Source organism: Pygocentrus nattereri, chromosome 30, assembly GCF_015220715.1.
Source record: "Pygocentrus nattereri isolate fPygNat1 chromosome 30, fPygNat1.pri, whole genome shotgun sequence".
In the NCBI taxonomy this organism is placed as follows: domain Eukaryota; kingdom Metazoa; phylum Chordata; class Actinopteri; order Characiformes; family Serrasalmidae; genus Pygocentrus; species Pygocentrus nattereri.
Genome location: NC_051240.1, coordinates 13,303,472 through 13,324,225, shown reverse-complemented (window position 1 = coordinate 13,324,225; position 20,754 = coordinate 13,303,472). Strand labels below are relative to the sequence as shown.

At 41.6% G+C, this 20,754-nt stretch overlaps 2 protein-coding genes and 1 non-coding gene across 7 annotated transcripts in view; 2 read left to right on the top strand and 1 right to left on the bottom strand.

Annotated features, from left to right (window-relative positions):
• pcnt (pericentrin) overlaps nucleotides 1–7,659 on the top strand; it is a 50,124-nt gene extending 42,465 nt beyond the window's left edge. For all 4 annotated transcript variants that reach the window (XM_037536439.1, XM_017703671.2, XM_017703670.2 and 1 more), the window contains 10 exons: nucleotides 146–634; nucleotides 1,209–1,406; nucleotides 1,681–1,857; nucleotides 2,060–2,221; nucleotides 2,952–3,116; nucleotides 3,248–3,474; nucleotides 4,387–4,463; nucleotides 4,554–4,695; nucleotides 5,235–5,365; nucleotides 7,204–7,659. In XM_037536439.1, the coding sequence (XP_037392336.1) occupies nucleotides 146–634; nucleotides 1,209–1,406; nucleotides 1,681–1,857; nucleotides 2,060–2,221; nucleotides 2,952–3,116; nucleotides 3,248–3,474; nucleotides 4,387–4,463; nucleotides 4,554–4,695; nucleotides 5,235–5,365; nucleotides 7,204–7,247 (1,812 nt within the window). In that variant the 3' untranslated portion in view covers nucleotides 7,248–7,659. The remainder of the gene's footprint in view (nucleotides 1–145; nucleotides 635–1,208; nucleotides 1,407–1,680; nucleotides 1,858–2,059; nucleotides 2,222–2,951; nucleotides 3,117–3,247; nucleotides 3,475–4,386; nucleotides 4,464–4,553; nucleotides 4,696–5,234; nucleotides 5,366–7,203) is intronic.
• A 929-nt stretch (nucleotides 7,660–8,588) lies between these two features.
• On the top strand, nucleotides 8,589–8,661 carry trnak-uuu. Its single transcript has one exon. It is a non-coding gene; the product is annotated as a tRNA-Lys (tRNA).
• A 381-nt stretch (nucleotides 8,662–9,042) lies between these two features.
• atg9a (ATG9 autophagy related 9 homolog A (S. cerevisiae)) overlaps nucleotides 9,043–20,754 on the bottom strand; it is a 13,919-nt gene continuing 2,207 nt past the window's right edge. For both annotated transcript variants that reach the window (XM_017703672.2, XM_037536510.1), the window contains exons 3-16: nucleotides 18,869–18,989; nucleotides 18,610–18,653; nucleotides 18,372–18,436; nucleotides 17,940–18,089; nucleotides 17,233–17,374; nucleotides 16,356–17,104; nucleotides 16,096–16,249; nucleotides 14,016–14,195; nucleotides 13,623–13,862; nucleotides 12,950–13,188; nucleotides 12,560–12,677; nucleotides 12,023–12,227; nucleotides 11,691–11,833; nucleotides 9,043–11,296 (exon numbers count right to left, since the gene is read on the bottom strand). In XM_017703672.2, the coding sequence (XP_017559161.1) occupies nucleotides 11,288–11,296; nucleotides 11,691–11,833; nucleotides 12,023–12,227; nucleotides 12,560–12,677; nucleotides 12,950–13,188; nucleotides 13,623–13,862; nucleotides 14,016–14,195; nucleotides 16,096–16,249; nucleotides 16,356–17,104; nucleotides 17,233–17,374; nucleotides 17,940–18,089; nucleotides 18,372–18,436; nucleotides 18,610–18,653; nucleotides 18,869–18,971 (2,541 nt within the window). In that variant the 5' untranslated portion in view covers nucleotides 18,972–18,989 and the 3' untranslated portion in view covers nucleotides 9,043–11,287. The remainder of the gene's footprint in view (nucleotides 11,297–11,690; nucleotides 11,834–12,022; nucleotides 12,228–12,559; nucleotides 12,678–12,949; nucleotides 13,189–13,622; nucleotides 13,863–14,015; nucleotides 14,196–16,095; nucleotides 16,250–16,355; nucleotides 17,105–17,232; nucleotides 17,375–17,939; nucleotides 18,090–18,371; nucleotides 18,437–18,609; nucleotides 18,654–18,868; nucleotides 18,990–20,754) is intronic.

Sequence of the window (20,754 nt, the reverse complement as noted above, 5' to 3'; positions counted from 1 at the left end):
GTAGCCATCTATGTGAATGAACTTGTGCATCATTTGCAAACCGTACAAGATTTGCAGAGACAGAGCTATAATGGAGCCTTTACATGAATACACCACAAGCTTGCTTGTTCAATAATTGTAACATGTTGGTTGATTGTATCTGTAGTCTCTGCGTGCGTCCCTCAGCGAGCATGTGACCCAACTGAGCCAGCTCAGCTCTGCACTAGAGCAGGAGCGCATGGTCGTCAGTAATCTGCGCTCGGAGCTGCAGATCGAGCAGTCTCGCTGTGAGGCCCTGCTGGCTCAGGAGCGGGAGCGAACTCAGCTGGCCCTCTCGCGCCTAGAAGAAGAGCGCTCACGTACGGCGCAGCTATCAGACTCTTTCTCGCTTCAAGCTAAGGAGCATGCACGCCGTCTGGAGGAGGAGGCCCGCACACAGGAGGCAGCCAGTGCCCACGACAGGAAGTTCATCCAGGACCTGCGGGCGCAGCTGGAGCAGGAAAGGCAACAGGCTGAGGAGCTTGCTGGCATGGTGGAATGTCTGCAGGCCCAGGTACTGCAGGGCAAACGCAGGCAGGAAGAGCGAAGGGAGCAAGAGGTGCAGAGGGAGCAGGAGGAGGTGAAGACACTGCGGAAAGCCCTTGAAAGCCTGCAGGTAGGGAAGGGCAGTATTGTGCAAATGCAATATTGCCATGCTTGAAGGCATTGGCTTACACAATAGTAATGTTAGTAAACATCAGAAAAGCTAGACAAGTCAGAACTGACCACCAAAATATATATTTATTTTTTTTATGAGGTGTTAAGAAAAACGAAACAATTGGTAAAAACTAAAAAAATGATAGCATACGGTGCAACACATCTAATTAGTCTTGCTAGCAGACAGAATGTCTGGTGCTTTTCACTGTGTAATGTCACCAAGAACCTTGCCAGGAAGACCATGTCACTGAGCAGAACAACCAATCCAAGCCTGCAGTTTTGGCCCAGAGTATAAGGAACAGAAGTGACCGATTCACTGTTGATACTTTCTTAGACATAGTTGGTTTAAAATGGAGGCATGTCATTCCAAAACGTACCTTCCTTTATTTTATTTTATTAAACTCAAGGTCTACATAATAGCTAATTATTAATGATCACATGTTTGAGATGAAGTCAGCATTTCTTTGCAGACATGAAATGTCATGTTTCTCTACAACATATTGCACGGTGTTAAAATACAACCCCACCTGCAGGCCCAGCGGTCAGAGGTCAGCTGCAGTCTGGAGGCGGAGAGACAGCGAGCCTCACAGCTTCAAACGGAGCTAGACTCCATGAAGGAGAAGCTGAGGGCAGTGAAGGAGAGGGAGGAGCAGAGAGAGAAGCAGAGGAAGCGTGAGAAACATGAGCAAGAGGACAAAGAGCGGCGGCAGGAGCGCACCAATGAGAAATTGGTATGTCCGTGAAACTTCCTGTTTTAAATTGTAAATGTAAAACACTAGTGAATAAGCAATGTAAACAAAGGTCCTGAACCTCCTCTGTTTTGTAAAACCCCCTGTTGACCTCTTAAACTTCAGGCTTGTTACCTTATTTTATTAACTTATACAGAACTAATATGCAAGTTCTGTAGCTGTGAGTGTGATGAATTAAAGTGTGCAGTGTAATAGATGCTTCATTGTCACCTTTCTGTGTGAATCCAAACCTGTGCTCTTTTGCCCCTTCATGTAGCTGGAGCTGGAGGTGCTGCGTGAGCGTGATCAGCAACGTCTGAGGCAGTTGCAGCAGACTCTGGCTGACCTGGAGCAGCAGGAGAAGCGTCTCACTTCAGAACACCTGCACAGAGACGTGCACATCGTGGAGAACACACATTTATCCACGGGCCACACACGAAGAAGCCACATACAGGTACATACTATTGAACGTAACATTTTAAAAGCAGCCTTAGAGGGTCAGTAGCACTGCCCAGTTTTCTCTGTAGGTTATGCATAACTTAGTATTTGATCATCTAATCATAGTCTTAAGATAAAAACAATGAGTGTTTTTGCACAGTGTTTTGTCTCTCCAGAGACCATTTAAGTAACAATAGACCCAACTTTGTGTGTCGTAGGACTCTCCCTCCTCCTCTTCCTCCTCTCTGGTGGAGCGCCTGCTAAAGGACAATTCTGAGCTAGCAGAACGTCTGGCAGCTTTGAGTGAGGAGAAACTTGCTCTCAAACACACTTTGTCCTGCCTGGAGAGAGACCTACAGAACCTCAAACGCAATGAACAGGTATGTCTTCTGTCCATTCCATAGGCCTCCTTTCTTTTGACCACACAGACTACCTCTGAGTGAAAATTATGCGGCTACATCCACCATACGTACATTCCACCATACGTATACCATACGTTCACACAGCATTTGCACATTGAAAATGAAACAGTGGGCCTATACTGGAGAAAGTATTTATTGAGTGTTTTTAAAAATAGCTACCAAAGCTTAGAAGATGGGTTTCCCAAGACTGTATGTAAATTATTAAATATTGTAATATCTGCAACATACTGATGATTTTGTATTTGAGACCTAAGGATCGAGTCAGATCTTTTTGAGCTTGAGCTTGTGACAGTAATGCAAAAAGACATGACACTATTGTATCTTTTACTAGTTATTTGTTTAATAATGGCCTTGAAGTATGTAATACATGAAGTGTCGTGTCTAGTCCAGACGTTCAAGCTATAGAGTAGATACAAATTCATGGTGCGAGTTTTCTGTGTTTTAGCTGGGAATGAGTGAGCAGACAAAAACAAAATCAGGAGTTGAAGTGGAGTGATTACAGTACGCTTTGAGTGCAGAGCGCACGTTTCTGAGGCTCTACTCACAATCTTAAAAAGTCTGGTATCCCTTAAAACCCAGTGATGCAGTTTGAATGTGAGAGCCAATAATTCTTCCCTGTTTAAGGTTTTAAAGAGGAGATTGAATTGCTTGGAACAGACTGTGCTATATAATTGTTTGTTCACCGTAGGAGAAGTTTCATGTGCAGATGGACTCGTCTGCATTAGCAGAGAAGATGGCCTGGCAGAAGGAGAAGGTGGCCCTGCAGGCTGCTCTATACAAGGCTGAGACAGACCTCTCAAAGGCCACGGCCAGCAACGAGAACAGACCCTTCAGTGACCTCTCTAACAGCAAGGTAATTTGGCCCGGTGTGCTCTATTATGTCCTCTGCTATAAAGAGTGGAATCCACTCTTTGACCATACTTATGTAAAGCTGTGTATATGTGCTTTAGTGAAGGTCATATGCTGTTTTGCTCTCTGGTGCAGGTGCAGAGACTGTATGAGAAGTACCTGAGGGCAGAGAGCTACAGGAAGTCACTGGTGTATCAAAAGCGCTACCTGCTGTTGCTGCTCGGGGGCTTCCAGGACTGTGAGCAGGCCACACTGGCCCTCATAGCCCGAATGGGGGCCCAGCCATCTCTCAGCCACACACCGACCTCCAGACCACTCAGCAGATTCAGGAGCGCCGTCAGAGTCCTCATTGCCATCTCCAGGTTGGCAGAAGTGGAATGGGTGGATGTGTATTAAATTGGTTTTATGATTTTTCATTTGGTAAATTAGTAGTTTTTATACAGGTGCCACTACAGACACAACAGCTTTGGTTAAATACTGTTCCTGTACTGAAACGGTCCATATCAGGGGAAAATTTAATGTTTGGGTTTTTTTTTTTTTTTTTAATTTTTTTTTTTAAATTTGTTTGAGAGAATGCATCATTCACTTTCTAGTCCTTATAACCCATATATAGAAACCAAGGTGCTAAAATAGCCTGTTTTTGAATTGTTTTTGTAATGTCACCAGAACAATCACATACATGCATACATCCTCCTTTTCAGCCTAAAGACAATCAGGTCATTTAAATATCGGTCTTAAAGACACAATATAACAAACCATGTTTAATTCTAAGGAATAAAGAGGTTAAAATGTGAAAATTACATTTTTGGTATATAAGACCACACAAACCTAAGTTTGTGTCTAACCGGACTAGTCATGTGCTCCTGCGCATACTCTGGAGGTTGTGTGTGTTTGGTAGGGAAAGGAAAATTATGGGAAAGGTGAGGTGCTATAGAAGTCATTGGGAATGGACTTTTCGGAAGAAGTTTTTAGCAAAAGTGGAGCTGTCTCTATTAAAGCGTTATTTACGGGTGTCTTCTTACCATTTGTGGATAAATGGTGAGTGGGTGAGTGGGTGTGTTCTTTGTCCCAAACTCAATGCTGATTTTTACCCCCACTCTGATGAGAAACAAGTGTGCTTGATTTTTCATAAATCTGAAAAGTGCACAGAACATTTGACATGCATATTATTTTTCGTGAAGATTCTGCTTACACTTTCATACATATCATCTCTAGCCTTTGTTTCTGTGACATTCCTGAAGATTTGGTAACCTCTTGCTTATCTTGCCTCTCAGACTGAAGTTCCTTACTAGGAAATGGCAGAGGGTGACAAGGAAAGGTTCAGTAGGAAGTGCCACAGTTAACAGTACAAGTAAGTGGCTCTTTTAATCATGAAATAACACAGTAACCTAGTTGGGTTCTGCAAAAAGGTGAATTTGTGTGTAACATTTGTGCCTCCCAGCTATGAGGACAGAAGTTCTGAAACCACAACAGACTGGAGCTTCATTCAACTCTCCCCCGACCCGCGACCGCATCTTAACCCAGCGTGGTGTGATCTCTCCTTTAGTGCCACCAGTTAAATCTCCCTTCAGACTACATAACAGGTAAAGCTCCATGGGCTGGTTTTCTAGTCATAGATTAAGCCTAGTCTTCCACTAAACTGCAGTATCACTGCCGTTTCATCATTGGGGGTTAAAAAAAAACAAAAACCTTATTGATCTAGGATTAGGCTTAATCTGAGACTAGGCCCCTGTGTGTAGCACTGTTCAGGCTTATCTGTATTAGTCATTCTGGTTGTACTGCATAAATTGTGCTGTTCATTTTGTAGGGAAGTGGATCCCTTCCCGTCTGTTTCAGCATTCCACATGTTGCTGTTTAAAGGGGAAAAAAATCTTTTTTTTTTAGCAAGGCAGTTGTCCTTTACATTGTGTGAAGTTCTTGATGAATGGACCAACAAATGCTCCAGAATTGCTTTGAATAAAATCACTTTACCTGCATTGAAAGTAAAATACGTTTTGAACTCATCTTAAAGTTAATATTTTGGGGATGCTTGTTTTTCTCTGAACAGTGATATCAGGCATTCCTTATACTTGGAAATGGTATTATGTTTTTATTAGCTAATGTGTTGCCTCTTGGTTCTCAGAGGATACCTTAGCAGTGTTCTGGCCCCGTCTGAGCGTACCATCACCCCCTCCCAGGACCAGGAGCGCTCCCTTGCTGAGTACATTAATCACCTTGAGAATGTTCAACAGCGTCTAGGAGCTATTCGGCCAGGTAATGTTGGAGACGTGCTACACTGGCTCTGAGGCAGATGCCCATTCTCCTTTACTTCAGCATTAATGACCTTGCTTAGAATCTTTAGTTCGGTGGAAATTGGAAAATAAATTAAGTGGGAATTTTATAAAATCAGGAGATTTTACTTTGTACTTTGTGCACTACAACTACACCAGAGAATTTGAAGTGAGGAGGACTGCCACTCATGCTGTGTTCACACATTGGCATTAAAAATATTTCATGCCTCACATGGCCAGTAGTGCCGTACAGCCATGAAAATATTGCAGTAGTTGAGAGCGTCGCTGACAAAAATGGATGATTTTATAAGGAGAGTTTTAGCAGTCTCTATTGCTTATTGAACGATTATTTATTTATTTATTTATTTAGTATATTATACTGGGTGATCCTGGACTTCAAGGCGCTTCTGAGGATCTGAAATGAATGAGTTCCTATGGAGCTTCTGTGCAAAACTGCAATCGAGATAATTAAAAATGATTTACAAATTAATCATTTTCTGTGCGTAGAACATAATTGTCATTTTTGCTTGTTTTGACTCATGTATAATCAATAAGTGCAGATCACTTCACTCGGCCAGTGAGGTGATCAGCTCACCAACCAATCCTTACCACTCCATTAAAAAAACAGATACCGGAAAGTTTTCTTTTATGCAAGGCTTTCTGCTTTCCAGTGATGAGCAACTCATGCATAAAAGATTAGAAAAATATCTGAACAGGTTTTGGTTCTTTCTCTTCCTGTTTATTAAGCACTCACTCGTGAGTGATCATTATGTGAGTGTACCATCATGTTTTTGGTATAATGGCAGGAAGAGGCTTGACTATTCCTGTTCAGTCTCTGGATATATATACAGAGCCAGTTTTTGAGGAGGCTGGCTACTTCCTATTTCCAGCATTATATCAAAAGCATGACCGCCATTTTAAACTCATAACTCGAGTTAAAAAGCTGTTCAAAATATAACATCCGTGTTAAAATGTTTTATGCTGTCCTGTGTTCCGGAAATGAATGTATTCTTTTACATTAAAAATGTTTTAAGCGTTTATAAATTGTGATTTTTCTCATGCTTCAAATTAACCCATTCATGTTGGACTCGCTCAGGAGCGCCCCCCCATAGTTTTTGGGAAACCTGAAAGACATTAAGGCTTGGTAATTCTCCTCTCTACTAGTTTTCTGATATTTTAGCACCATACTGATTTCTTCTTGCACTGACCCCTAGTGGACACTGCACTGTAAATTATTGTGAAATCCCACTGCTGCTGATTGCACTAACACTTGTTGCACTACCTTACACACTTGGCAAGAGGGAGTGAAGGAGCACTGGTCACATGAATCTGTCTGTGTAATCATGCACCAGCGTATAGCGCTTTATTCATCTCAGTAGTGAAGAAGCATAGACCTTATTTGGACTCGGCTTTCTTTAATCTACTCTTAATTAATCTTATATAGTAAATGTGACTGATTACACAAGACGGTTGGTTAGCTCTGAGGGTTTTAAAGCTGCTGGATGTTCTCGCTGACCTCAACATGTGCCCTCCCGTCCTGCAGTGCCCCATGAGGAGCGCAGGCAAAGTCTCCCTGATATGATGGGCTTTCGGCAGAAATGGTTGCATGAGAATAGAACCTGGCTGTATTTGAGTTGTTTATTACCAGGTTACATGTGGCCTTTAGGTGAGTGCAGGCTTGGCTGAGAGAGAATCCCACCATCTTGTGCTGCCAGTCACATTTACCTTCTTTGATAACACTTGGGTGCAAGTTTTTTGGGTGTAAGTAAAGTAATTAAACCTGTTTTATTGTAATTATAATGTCTTTTTTCTTTCCTTTAGATTCCCCTTCCATGCCATCTTATTCCAGAAAGTCTGACCGATGAACCACTGAATAACTCAGCAGTGACCATTGACCTTTTTACCATTGCCAGTATCTGTGTAAATTCAGTATAATTGCCACTTGATACTTGACGTTTGTATAATGTAAATAATTTTTTAATGGATTTTTTTTTTATTCTTTTGTTCTATTTGTTTCAAATTACTGACTGCACTGACCATCTGAATGTTTGGTAATGGTCACGGCTGTTTTCTCCATCATATCTCACGCCAGATGGTCTGTAAATACGCTCGCAGATGTTACCGTTACATGTGCGGCTTATCCATTTTTATGTTTGCACTGGAATCTGTAAAGAATCAGTCACAAAGGTGCCCGTTTTGTAAGTTTTTTTTATTTCCCTTTTATATAGAACTTTCTATGTGATTCAATAAATATTTTAATATTTGAAGTGTTTTCAATTTGTGCTCTGCTGAGTTTTTCTTATTCATTAATTTGAACCTTTTTTGAGCAAATTAGTGTTGTTCATGCATCACCTGCCCCAAAGCTCTAAAGCCCATGTGTCAAACACAAGGCCCACGGGCCAAGACGGGCCTGTTCTGTCCGCAAAATTATTGTGATTTTCTATTAATATTAGCCTAGTTCACCATGAGTTGCACTACAATCCCCAGCATGCACTGCAACATAACGTGCGTCTATGGGACAGCACCATAACGAGAAAGCATACCAGGTGTATAGTTCAAGCTAGAAGGCATGTTTAGGAACCTACTATACATTGTTATCTAGGAATGTAGCCTACTGTTTTATATAAAACTTTTCATTTGTATTTTGAGTAGGTCAAGTATGCATTGCCTATTTTTGCTCTTGCAGTTGGGGAGGAGGGGGGTATATGGGGGGGCGGCAGCTTATTGCTTGAATTTTACCGTTTCACCTTAAATAGTGCTGCACGGGTAAAATCGACTAACAGGCTGCCTTCAGCTCCGTTACCTTAAGGTTATTGTGTTATTCGACGGAGACCTGCAGAAATGGACAAATGAGTCGAGTAAACGTGTCCGGATTGATGAGGCTGAATTTATCGTCTTCGTATTTTCCGTTTGCAGGACTTCAGGAACTGGGAAATTCGAACAAGTGGTCGACTGTCTGAACAAACGTCAAATAAAATGTAGGCCCGTGTTATTTAGCTGTGTTTTACGTTTTTCCACTTTTGAGGTAGATTGTAAATGATTCATGAAATCATTTGTCACATTTCCACAGTCCTAAGAATAAAAAAATCCGTCCATCTGTTTATCCGGAGGACTCACGTTCTTCTATGATCTAGAAGACGCCGTAAACACCGAGCAAGGGTTGGTGGATATAGTTCAAAGGGGCGGCGACGCAGTTCGCTGTCAGAGCCCGGATAGCTCAGTCGGTAGAGCATCAGACTTTTAATCTGAGGGTCCAGGGTTCAAGTCCCTGTTCGGGCGAGTTTCCCTTTTCTTTTCTCCTGCTGTGAGTAGAGTAGAGCTGAAGCTTGTCTCCCGTCGCCTACCGACTTATTAAAGGCCACATCTCTTTAGCAGTGAAGACCTTGAGGTAGTTTGCAAAGTGGACGTGTTCATTCCTCACTACGTATAATCCATACACTGAAACTGAGCTGCGGAACATACACTGAGATCACAAAAACCAACACATTTACGTGGACCCGGCTGTGCACATGAAGAGAGCCGCATTTTGAGTAACGCACAATGCAGGGCAGCCAATCAAAACAAAGGTTATTTACATATCATTTTAAAAGCCCCCTCAAACGCAGATACACGTGTGTATATAAGGCTTGGACCGAAGAAAGCTGTTCACTACACACAGACTTTTAAATGCGCAAATTATTAAATACTTTAATGATGAATTTACATCTGTACAAAATTTAAATATACAACACAGTCTATAAAAAGGCCAAAAACAAAAGAAAGATGCACATGTATAGCTGATAAGTTAGATCAGGTCAGAGAAGCCTTTTTACAGTCTACTTGGCCAACTGTAAAATCATTCAACATCTACAATGGCAAGGAGGTTGAGCGTCATGCAGCCGGTGCATCTTGGAGTGGTTCTATTTAAGCACCTGGGGGCCTCAGAAACCTTGTCAGATGATGTGAGGCAGACCTTCTGTACATAAACATTGTGAATGACACTGTGAAAAACAAACATGTTAAACGTTGAATATGATTCATAACTGAACAGCTTGCCATCTATAAGAATGCCTTTAAGAACAGGGAAGGAAAGTGTTCAGATCGCCCCCTGCTGGTTGCATTAAATAATAAAAAAAACTTAGAGCATACTCTGCGAGGTGCATCCCACATATTCAGTCATATTTTAGTTTATATCAATGACCAAATGAATGACATCACTATCACATGTTCCTCAAAGCACCACCAGCATCAAGCCATGGGATTTGTTGCTCAGTTGTAGTTCTATGACCTTGAAAATCATTATGCTTTACTGCCCTCACAGTAGCTGTGGTCATAGAATGGCTGTTTCACAAAAGTTCTGGCTTTCAAGGGGCATTCTGACCTAAAACTGTTATATTAGTGCTGCACTGTATCCCCCTGCCTCATCTGTTTGACACATCTCACGATTTTGTATCCTTTTTGTGTTCTTTCACTACAATACCCAGCATGCCTCACAAAAATTCTTCCTACAACCACTGAGAATCCCCCACCCACAGTGAATAAAAAAGCACTGATGGTGCAGAGGCCAGTAAATACAGGCGAGACGTCTGGCTTCCTAATAGAAATGCGTTTTCCGGCTTCCTCCTTTATTTCCAGCTAGTGGGAAAAACATTTGAAACAGCCCGGCCAAGTACCCACCACTAAAGTGCTTGTAGTTTTTCTAAAGTTCCTCCCATCTTCAGTATACATCATCAAAAGTGTTTTTTTCTAGTCTTTATGATGGTAAATCTCACTCCTCAGACTATTATAGCATCACTGCAGGACATACGTAGGCATGTTTACATCAGACACAGGCATGGAGACATTGTTCATGTTGTCCAGAGTGCCCCTTTAAGTCATTTTAAACTGCTCTTACACTTCCCTTTGGCAAAATACATGGCGAATTTAAATGTTTTCAATGCGACCAGCAGAGGGCGTAGGTCTGCACCGTAGGTCTGCAAGTCTATACATCCAAATCATCACCATGATATTGAACATCCATCCTCCTTCTCCCTTCAGTTCAATCTCCTGAGCTGCAGACAGCAAAACTAAAGACGTTTCTGACAAAAGCCTGGATTTTCTGCACAAACTTAGGCACAAAACCTGGTATGAAACCTTTACAAAAAGCGAAATGATATAAACTTTGAAACATCCTTTGGATTCTAAAAAGTTAAAGTGCATTCTCGTTTCAAATTTGTGCAAACAGTAGAAGAGTAAAGAGCATGCATGTCAGGGTGCAGTGTCTTATCCAGTGCCGTGCTTCAACAGGTTTTAGTGGTTTTCCCTCAAGCTGTAAAACAATATGCGCTGTTTTCAGGCTCTCTGGCACAGTACTTACACAAAACAGGATTCAGCAAAATGAATAGTAATTAGATTTGCTTGAGCATCCTCTGGCACAGTACACAAATTTAGTAATCAAATATACATTACATATTTAAGGTTCGTTTTAAGAACCATTATCAGTTCATTATCTCTGTTTGACTAATTTGAAAGCACACTGGGGCAACTTAATAAACAAATCATACTTTATCCCTTCACCCATCTAAAACAATTCTCTTCTTAACTGCATGAAAATTACACGAGCAAAATATGTATCACCTCTGATTCAAACAGGATAACTGCAGCCTCACAGCTTGTCATGGATACCTCAAATATCTTTCGTCCAAAATCAATGATTAAAATAAAAATGATGATGATTGACAGAGCTTTACCTACTCAGGGAAAATACTGAACACATCCCAGTTTCATGGAATACCCCCCCTTGAGTCTTTTGCTAAAGTCAGCTGTTGATGTTGCAAGGTGGTAAGCTGTCTTGAATGTCAGTGCTGTCAAGGATGAATAAATATGGTTTTCTAACTCTTTGGAGTAGATTCTTGTTGGGAGTCCTCCAAAGGGGATGAGAATCCTATTACGTCACCTTTAAAAAAATGACAAAAACTGGGTTATATTTTATAGAGTTCTGAATACAAAAATCAAGCACAAAGGTTTTACATTTTTATAGTGTATACTGATCCTATCATTTCATTTATTTAATGATTTATGGCTAAAAAAAAGATAATAATGTACTCGGGACAGCTCAGTGCTACACCCTAATACATCATTCTAAAATCTCTGCCCATTATTTTTCTCTATTGGCTCCATAATGGTGATCAGTGCTTGGACCCAGATGATTGCCACTTGTGATGTAATGCGTAGACTGTCATCAATGCGTTCTACATCAATTTCAGACAAAAAAATAAACGAGAACTGTTTTGGTTTCTACCAAGTCGAATGACAGTGTCCATCTTTAATTCAGATGAGTGCTGTCGTACCTTATGGATGTGTGGAGGTAGCTCATCTTCAGAGCCCTCCTCTGGAACAGGGTCATGATGACGGCCTGTGTGGGGTTCCTCTGACCAACCACCCATTGGCATCCGAGCTGTCCTCTGAACCCGAGGGCCTCCACACAGGGACTCTGTGGGACAGAGATACACTGTCATTGATTTTCACTGATCCTTTTTAAAAAGTCTTGTACTTATTCACTCAGCTTCAAGTTCACTGAAAGTGTCTGAAGAGAAATAATACTGAGAAACTCAAATTCTTTTGAAACCTACTTCACCTGTTGTTTTAGTATCTGCTGTTTGAGAAGTTCCACTGCTGTTACCTGTAGTTCCTCCATAACGGCGCTGGCTGCTGCTCTGGAGTCCTGCCCCCTCCTGGCTGGGAGTGGTGGCGAAGGGGAATGTGCTGGAGCGGGGGAGGTTGCGGATTGCCTCTACATCGTCATGGACGCTCTCACTGCTCTCGTCGCTCTCCTGCCTGTGCCATGTGTGCCGCGACAGCTCCCCACGGGACTGCTGCTTATGCATCTGAACATGAGAACACATTACATTAGTCAGAATAACAGAACTAACAACTCTAAAGCAACATAATATTACTCAAACATGTACGGCCAGACCCAGATGGAGCCACAGCATGGAATAAAAAGAATTTCCAGGTGATGTATCACCACAGGCACTGCAATTGCGTCCAAGACTAGACTTAACCCATGCGTGGAAAACCAGCAATCAGTCAGCTTGTTAATCTGTCTGTATGCAGTCTCCGTGGATCATCTGACTACTAATTTTTAAATTGCGTCATTTTGTGCATACACATTAAAGAGAGCATGTAATGCTGTTCCAAAAATGCTTGAATACTGTACCTCATGCATGTAGAGGGCATGAATGCTCATCTCTGTTGAGGCATATTCTGATAGGACCAAGCTAGTCAGCTGACCTTCCCATGCACTGCTGCCTGAACTGACAGTACGGGCATCAGTCCTGATGGATGAAAGTGAAAGAAAAACAGTCTTGTTATGAGGATGCCTTTATGGGGTGGGTATATATAGGACCTATGCTGCAAATTTACATATATTCAACATACATTTTAACCCCGCCCATGCACGGTCAAGTTACAAGGAGCGTTTTTGAACAAACAGCCAATCAGTATAGAGCTCATTTATGCATCAGTTTTATAGGCACAGTGACAAACTAAATCTACTTTTAGACTATTGTGAAATCTTTGAGGGAGACAGAAGCCATAGTTCTCGTACCCTGAGCCCGCCATGGCTCGTCCCGCTGCCACAGCAGGGTGGTCCGGTCGGGGCAACCTAGCGGAGGGGAAACTGCCCCGCAGGTGCAGGCTGGTGCTGAGGGGGGAGAGTGAGCGCAGGGCAGACGTCCCCTCACTCACACCGATCGACAAGTGATTGATTATGGAGCTGTCTCTACCCAGATGCAGGGAGGCTAAGGATGGGGGTCCAGCCAGGAGGTTAGCAATAAGACTTCGGGGCTAGGATTGAAAAACACACAGATTAGTCTCGTTTATCTTCATAAGAGATGTAATTAGAACACAAAACCATGCATGTTTTGTTGTTTTTGTTCTTAGTTCAGAGTGTCTGTTTCATGGTTGTTCCTTAGTCGTATTGTATGTTTGTTTCCTGTTTACTGCTCTAGCGGCATTAAATGCATCAAATGTTTGGTTCCTATCCGCATCACTGTGTTTCTCTAAAATGATGCATTTCTCATCAAATTACTTGGACTGAATTTGTTTACATCTTAGTGATTTGATTGTGCATTAATAGTAATCAGTGGAATTCCCCTTTAATCATAAATACACAGCAGCACAACATAAAATTTACATCACATCTGAGATGTGGACAAACCCATTACTCAGTCCCAGCACGTCCATCACATGTACGTCAGTCATCTCTGAACACCACTTACCTCAGACTCTGACTGTAAAGAGTGAGTAGAAGTGAAAGCATGATTTTCTGCTGCGGTCCCCTGCTGCCCCCCAGTGGCCTCTCTGTGCACCTTCTCCTTCAGCTGGCTGATAAAATGGGTGCTTTCTCTCGGTGGTTGCCATTGTGGGTTAGTGATGGCGAAATGCATAAGTGACAGCTCAGTCTTGCCGTCCTCAGCCTGCTGATAGATAGAAGCCTCTGTTTTCCCAGCAGACATCCACTGAAATGGACCAATCATAATCAGACGTTCAGGTCATATTCACAAGTAAGAGGCATCGGAATTTATGTGAAAACATTTGTGGTCTGTCTGAACGAAGGGAACAATATTTAAAAAAAAAAAAAGCTATAAAGCTAGAAGGTTTAACGTCCTCACCGCTGGATGGCCATGTTGACGGACATCCATCTGAGCAAATGAACAGGTGTCTCCCACTCCCACCACCTCTACAGTGAAATTCCTGAAGAAGTCAATTATCTCTAGAGATTTGCGGCGCAAGCAGAAGATGAGAATGAAGGGCGTGATGACAGGACTCAGAAGCTCCTCCAGGATAAACACCTGCCAGACAAGAAGAAGAGGGCTGAGTATAAAGCTTAAAGGAACTGTGCAAAATCATTTCAACCTCTATGTTACCATATAGAGAAATGAACTTGAAATACAATGAATTGAAAATTGACGTTTGGTGCGTACTGCATGATGTGACCCATTATATGTTAAAATATACATGCCTTCTTTTCATATTTCATTAATTAAACGCCATTTATTCAATTATTCACTAAGATTTATCCTGAATGTGTGATAATTGAATTTTACTCTACTGTTACTATGCAGTTCATTAACTTAGACGCTGTATCAATCAAAAGGGCTTTATGACCATAAACACTCTGAACAGTAATAAATGTAATTTGCATTCCTCTTCTTTGGGCTTCATTGGGCAAGACGATTTATTCCCTGAATAAATTTAATGTACAAAGGATCGCATCATGATCAAGTATAAAATAACCATACAGTGTGTTTTCAAATCATTACATAATACTGTCACTGTTGCTATAAAACCTTGTACGGCAATTTTACAGTAGAAGAAAAAAATATTAAGAACTTTAAATGGAGGTTAAAGGAAGTAAATTTGTTCCCAGGTAATTTCTATCATTCCATTCATCATGGAATAAACATGCTTTAAAGTAAACGAGCATTTTCAAGTTCTGTAATAAAAATGAAAAAGTGTACATGCAAGGTTTTGCTCCGAAAGCAATGATATGTTCATTAATGCAAGTATGTTATTAATGCTTCTACACAATTATGGAATTGTAATTAAGTATTGCTGTACTGTTTATTAATATGCCATTTATGCTTTATGTACACATAGTTTCTATGAAGCATCACAAATAGCCTTAAAGTCTTTTCTTTGTTGAAACTGCCTCTGACTTTACTGTTGTTTGTGCTATTTTCCAGAATTAGATGTGACATCAGAGTCAGCACAAATTTAAATATAGCAAGTAAGACCGCACCATGTAAAACTGTAAGAAAATGTGTGAAGAGGAGACTGACACAAACGCAAGAAGCACATCAATGACACCACCAGAGTCCTCTATACATATCAGGACACTGCAGATATTATTTTTTCTGAGGTAACCTGGCCAAGGTGAATTACACCACTTATAACTACATGATTAAATCATCAATATACAAATTTGAAATATTCCATTCCAGAGAAACTTGCCACGTTAGAACTGTTCGCAAAAAGGACCAGATATCTGAATTCCTAATAGCTCCCTCACAAAGGTATTACATGAAACGGTTAAGCATGATTTGCCTGACGCCTGGGACACTGTTTTATGATATTTTTGAGATTCTTGGCCTAAAACATACAGGGCAAGAAAGAAAGCAGACATCTGAGTTTAGTGCCTCTAAAAGCTACTTCGGAGAAAGTTATTACATGAAATGATTATGGATATGTTGCCTGATATATTGTTTTTCTTAGTAGTTTTATGATAAGTTTTGTCTCAAAATATATTTTTAAAAGCCATTAATGGTGTAGGATACATGAAGGTTATTGTAATGCAACACCATACCCCAGAAAACCTCTTTTTTCATACTGACCACTATTTTACCATTATAAACATTCTATATAAAACTCAGAAAGCACCAGGCTCACTAATCATTTTAGACAACACACATAATGGCTGTATTTGCATTGTAGACATTCTGACCCCTAGCTCCAATCACCATTGGTTAGTTTCTCTAGAGTGAACCATTTCACATCAAACCACTCTGAGTGACTTTATTTACATCTCAATGACTAAATTACGCATAAAGACTTTGACTCTTTGTCCGATCACCGTACATTTTAAGGCATGCATAATGACTGTTAGGGAGCTCTGCAAGGCAGGGTGTTACAAACTCCTCAACGTTTTTTAGGCTATTTGTTTGTGTAAGAATCTACAGGCCAACAGCTTACAGCTTTGTATTGGAAGAGCTGGGCAAACTCATCTCTGGTTTCATAGCGGTGGGCATTGCCTTGCCAGTGGTCCGGCATGTAATGGATGTGCGCTAGGATCACTTTGAGCAGCTGCTCTGGGCAAAACACCATATGCTTATCAGGAATAAATGACCTGTATCAGCACAAACACAGAAAGAGGTTGCTAAACAGTAAGTCAAAAACTCCTCACTAGTATCAACACAGTATTTCTATTCCCAAGTCAGACATGCAGTACGCACCTGCAGACTGTAATGCACACCCCTAAGAGTGTGATGCTGCTGAGAACATGCTCCACAGCCAGCACGTCCTCATCATAGATGGTCAAGGCAATGAGCACAGCTAGTATGGAACCAGCAAAGAATGCCACGTTCTTGGCAACCACCGTGAGAAGTGGCGACATGAAGCAGTTCATGTACTTAGAGGACGCCTTGTAGCCCTTGCTGAGACGTGACATCAGCTCATGGTCCAGCTCGTTGAAGTGGCGCAGGTAACAGCGGCCATACAAAGACCAGCAGCGCGCCCCCAGGATGCCTGGCTCGCGTTTGATGACCTCCGTGTAGCTGAAGAACGCATAGAGGATTTGCCAGATGAGAATGACTGGGCACAGGAGAAGGTTTGCAATACCGATCCACAAGATCCTTGAGCTCAGGCGGTCGGCCAGTTCTAACCGGTTTCCTCCACGTTTATATTCTGACTTCAGACTCCACTCGTTCTCAAAGAGAGAGCCAGGTCCCCAGAAAAAGATCAGCTCAAAGTTGTACTTGAGACCCCGAGTGTAGAAGACACTGTCACCCAGAAAAGGTAAACGGAAACGGATGGGGAGCAGGGACTTGTTCACCATGGCCACCATGTAGTTCTTGAAGCGCAGAATGCGGTGGTAGATGTCCAGCTCAGTTAGCTCCTTCTTGTGGATGCAGATCTGATGCTCCTTCTGGATCTCGATGATCCGTGCCTGCACTTCTTGCCAGGTGAAATAAGGAAGCTCTGCCTGCAAATTAAAGAAGAACAGTCTGATATTTCCACTAGAAAAAAGTGGTGCAGAGACAAATGAGAAATGTGATCCTGATAAGTGGGACTAAAACTTTGATAGCCAAAACAAGCAACCTACAGACTTACCATTGACATCTTCAGAGCATTTATGTAGAATGATCGGATCTCCCAGTAGCAGCAGACATTATAGATAAATTTTACTAATCGATGGAGCCAGAAGACCCCCGAGATCACCAGAATGAAAATAACAAAGACATTATCATGGATCCTAGAAGGTCAAGGAACAAGAACATGTGTATCAGATAAAATGCTCATGATACTCCACCTGGTTTTATTTACTTAAAGGGGCTCTCAGACTGGAGAGACTTCCATAATGGAAAATGTAATCATTCCTTTATTTATTGGTAACAAACCTATTTGCCTCCAACAGTGGGGCCACAATGGGCTCTAGAACATTTTTTTAAAGGTTGGTGGAACTTTTGAAGAATTACAACTGCGTTGGGGCTGATCCTTGACAGGCTGTTGGAAATGGCAGAAGGAACGTTACAGCTAGGCAGCCAAATACCACGTTTATATTTGTTAGCTTCTACTTTTAGATGCTACGCTAGCTGTCAGGATTTCATTATCAGTGTGAGTGGGATTACCAACAGTTGCATGATATATTTTCGTTATGCATGCTGGGTCTTGTAGTGAGAGAACAGTGTCGGCCGAAAACACATGAATTCTGTCAAACCTCTGCCTCACTGGTTTGACAGAATTCAATTCAATACAGCAGTACATTAAATGCTAGTTTTAAGCCGCAGTGCCCCTTAAATGACAATGACTGGACTTACCGAGCACTACACACATCCACTGGAAGAAAGGCATCAGGAAGGGTCACCTTCGAAGAGTCAGTATGATTGACTAATTTATTGGCAAAGAGGATGTCATAGTCCACACAGTTGGCCAGAAACACTGTGAATGTCACCACAAAGACCAACTGTCTGGAATAATAAAAAACAAAAAGTTTTTTACAGTTGAATAAAAAATACAAATTCACACAGTTACAACTCATATTCACACAGTTACAACTCATATTCACACAGTTACAACTCATATTCACACAGTTACAACTCATATTCACACAGTTACAACTCATGCAGAGGATGTGCTTCTACAAGCTCAACAGGATGTGGTGATGATGACATCTTTCATAGTGTGCTTTTGTGTTCACCTCTTGAATAAGACTGGGTAGCCAGGTAGTAAGTTAAACTGTTCATACTTACACAAGCTCAAAGATTTCCCCCAGTAACATGCAAGTGAATCCATTCTTCTGATGAAGATTATAGACGTTGCAAAAGTTAAAGAAAATCAGTGACTGATGCTGAGAGCTGATGAAAAACCCATAATCCAGTTTACTTGTTACTGCCAGATTTTTTTTTTGCCTTACTTGCTAGAAACAGAAACACAAGATTACAGTGTTTATTCTGAAAACACTTTAAACCCCTAGGACAAAAAGGATATTCTCTGGAAGAAGAGATCCAAGTTTTCTATGTGGTGCCATTGAGCTTGAAAAGAGAAAAATAGACTAGTATTAGACTGAAGTAATAACAATAATCTGCAATTGTACATATGGTCACGCAGCGTTGTCAAATCTACAAAGAACTAGACCTCATAACAGACATCCAAAACAGAGAAAAGATTGATCGAATTGATAAGCCATCCAGGTACACACAAGTCAAGAATGTGGGTACAGACGCTTAAATGTAGAGCATTAGCTTACATTTGGAACCCTCTGGTACATGGACCAGCAGGTTCTCCTCTCCTGGAGGGGAGTCGCTGTAGGAAGCCTCCAGGCGTTGGTACTCCGTGTCGAAATGGGCCATGATGCTGCTGTCTACTGCCTGAACATGAGAGAGGGGAAGAGGGAAAAAGAGTCAATGTGGTGAAAGCAGTGAGCTCTCAATACAGTCCTACAGTATCTCTGCTCTGCACAGTGTGGTGTTTTCTTCCTGATATTTTTTGTAACTATAACTGTACATTAATTTTCTTCTTCTTTCAGCTGCTCCCTTCAGGGGTCGCCACAGCAGATCATCTGCCTCCATCTTGCCCTATCCACTGCCTCCTCTACTTTTACACCAACCATCTCCATGTCCACCTTCACTACATCCACAAACCTTCTCTGAGGTCTACCTCTTCTCCTTCTGCCCGGCAGCTTCATCTCCAACATTCTCTGCCCAATATATCCACTATTCCTCAACCTGGCCTCTCTGGCTTCATCTCCAAACTGCTCCACCTTCACTGTCCCTCTGATCTGCTCATTTCTAATCTTGTCCATCCTTGTCACTCCCAACGAAAATCTCAGCATCTTCATCTCCGCCACCTCCAGCTCAGCCTCCTGTCTTTTAGACAGAGCCACAGTCTCCAAACCATACATCATAGCAGGACGCACTACTGTCTTGTAAACCTTTCCTTTCACTCTTGCTGCTATCCTTCTGTCACACATCAGCCCTGACACCCGTCTCCACCCACTCCATCCTGCCTGCACCCTCTTCTTCACCTCTTTTCTACACTGTCCATTGTTCTGGATGGTTGACCCAAGATATTTGAAGTCATCCACCTTTTTACGACCTCTACTCCTTGCATCTTCACCTTTCCACCTGCCTCCCTCTCATTCACACACATGTATTCCGTCTTGTCTCTACTGACCTTCATTCCTCTCCTCTCCAGTGCAAACCTCCACCTCTCCAGATTCTCTTCCACCTGCTCTCTACTCTCACCACAGATTACAATGTCATGATTGCAAAATCATGGTCCATGGAGCCTCCTGCCTGACCTCATCTGTCAACCTTTCCATCACCATTGCAAACAAGAAGGGGCTCAAAGCTGATCCCTGATGTAACCCCACCTTCACCTTGAAACCATTTGTCACTCCAACTGCACACCTCACCACTGTCTCACTATCCTCATACATGTCCTGCACCACCCTAACATACTTTTCAGCTACACCTGACTTCCTCATACAGTACCACAGTTCCTCTCTTGCCACCCTATCATATGCCTTCTCTAGACACAATGTAGCTCCTTCTGACCTTCTCTGTACTTCTCTACCAACACTCTCAATGCAAAAATTGCATCTGTGGTACTCTTTCTGGGCATGAACTGTACATTAATGTTTGTAGAAAAATATAATTTTTTCAACAGATTGCTACAGGTTTTATTTCCTTCCTTTCATTTCAAACATCAATATTCTGCTGATTTTTTTTATTAAAAGAAGTAAATATAACCAGCTACTGATCAAACTATTGAACAAAAATATTTTTTTCTGTAAATATTCATGCATAGTTAGATATCATTACATTTACTTAAAAATGAAAAAAGAAAACAACAGTAATTATAGCATTGCAAAAGTTTGGTTACGCCCCTGTGTCCGTACTTAGTTTTTCTGTTCCTGTTTTAGGAATTGCCCTCCACTCTTCTTTGCTGTATGCCTCTAGTTAAGCAATGCTTTCTGGCCTCTGATTTACCTTCACATTTTAATGATGTTTAAGTCAGGGTAATGTGTAGGTCAGTCCAAAAGCTTGAGTTTGAATAATTTTAAAGTAGTTCATGGTGGATTTTGAGGTTTATTTTAGGTGACAGTCCTGTTGTGGAAGTCAGCCTCGGTTC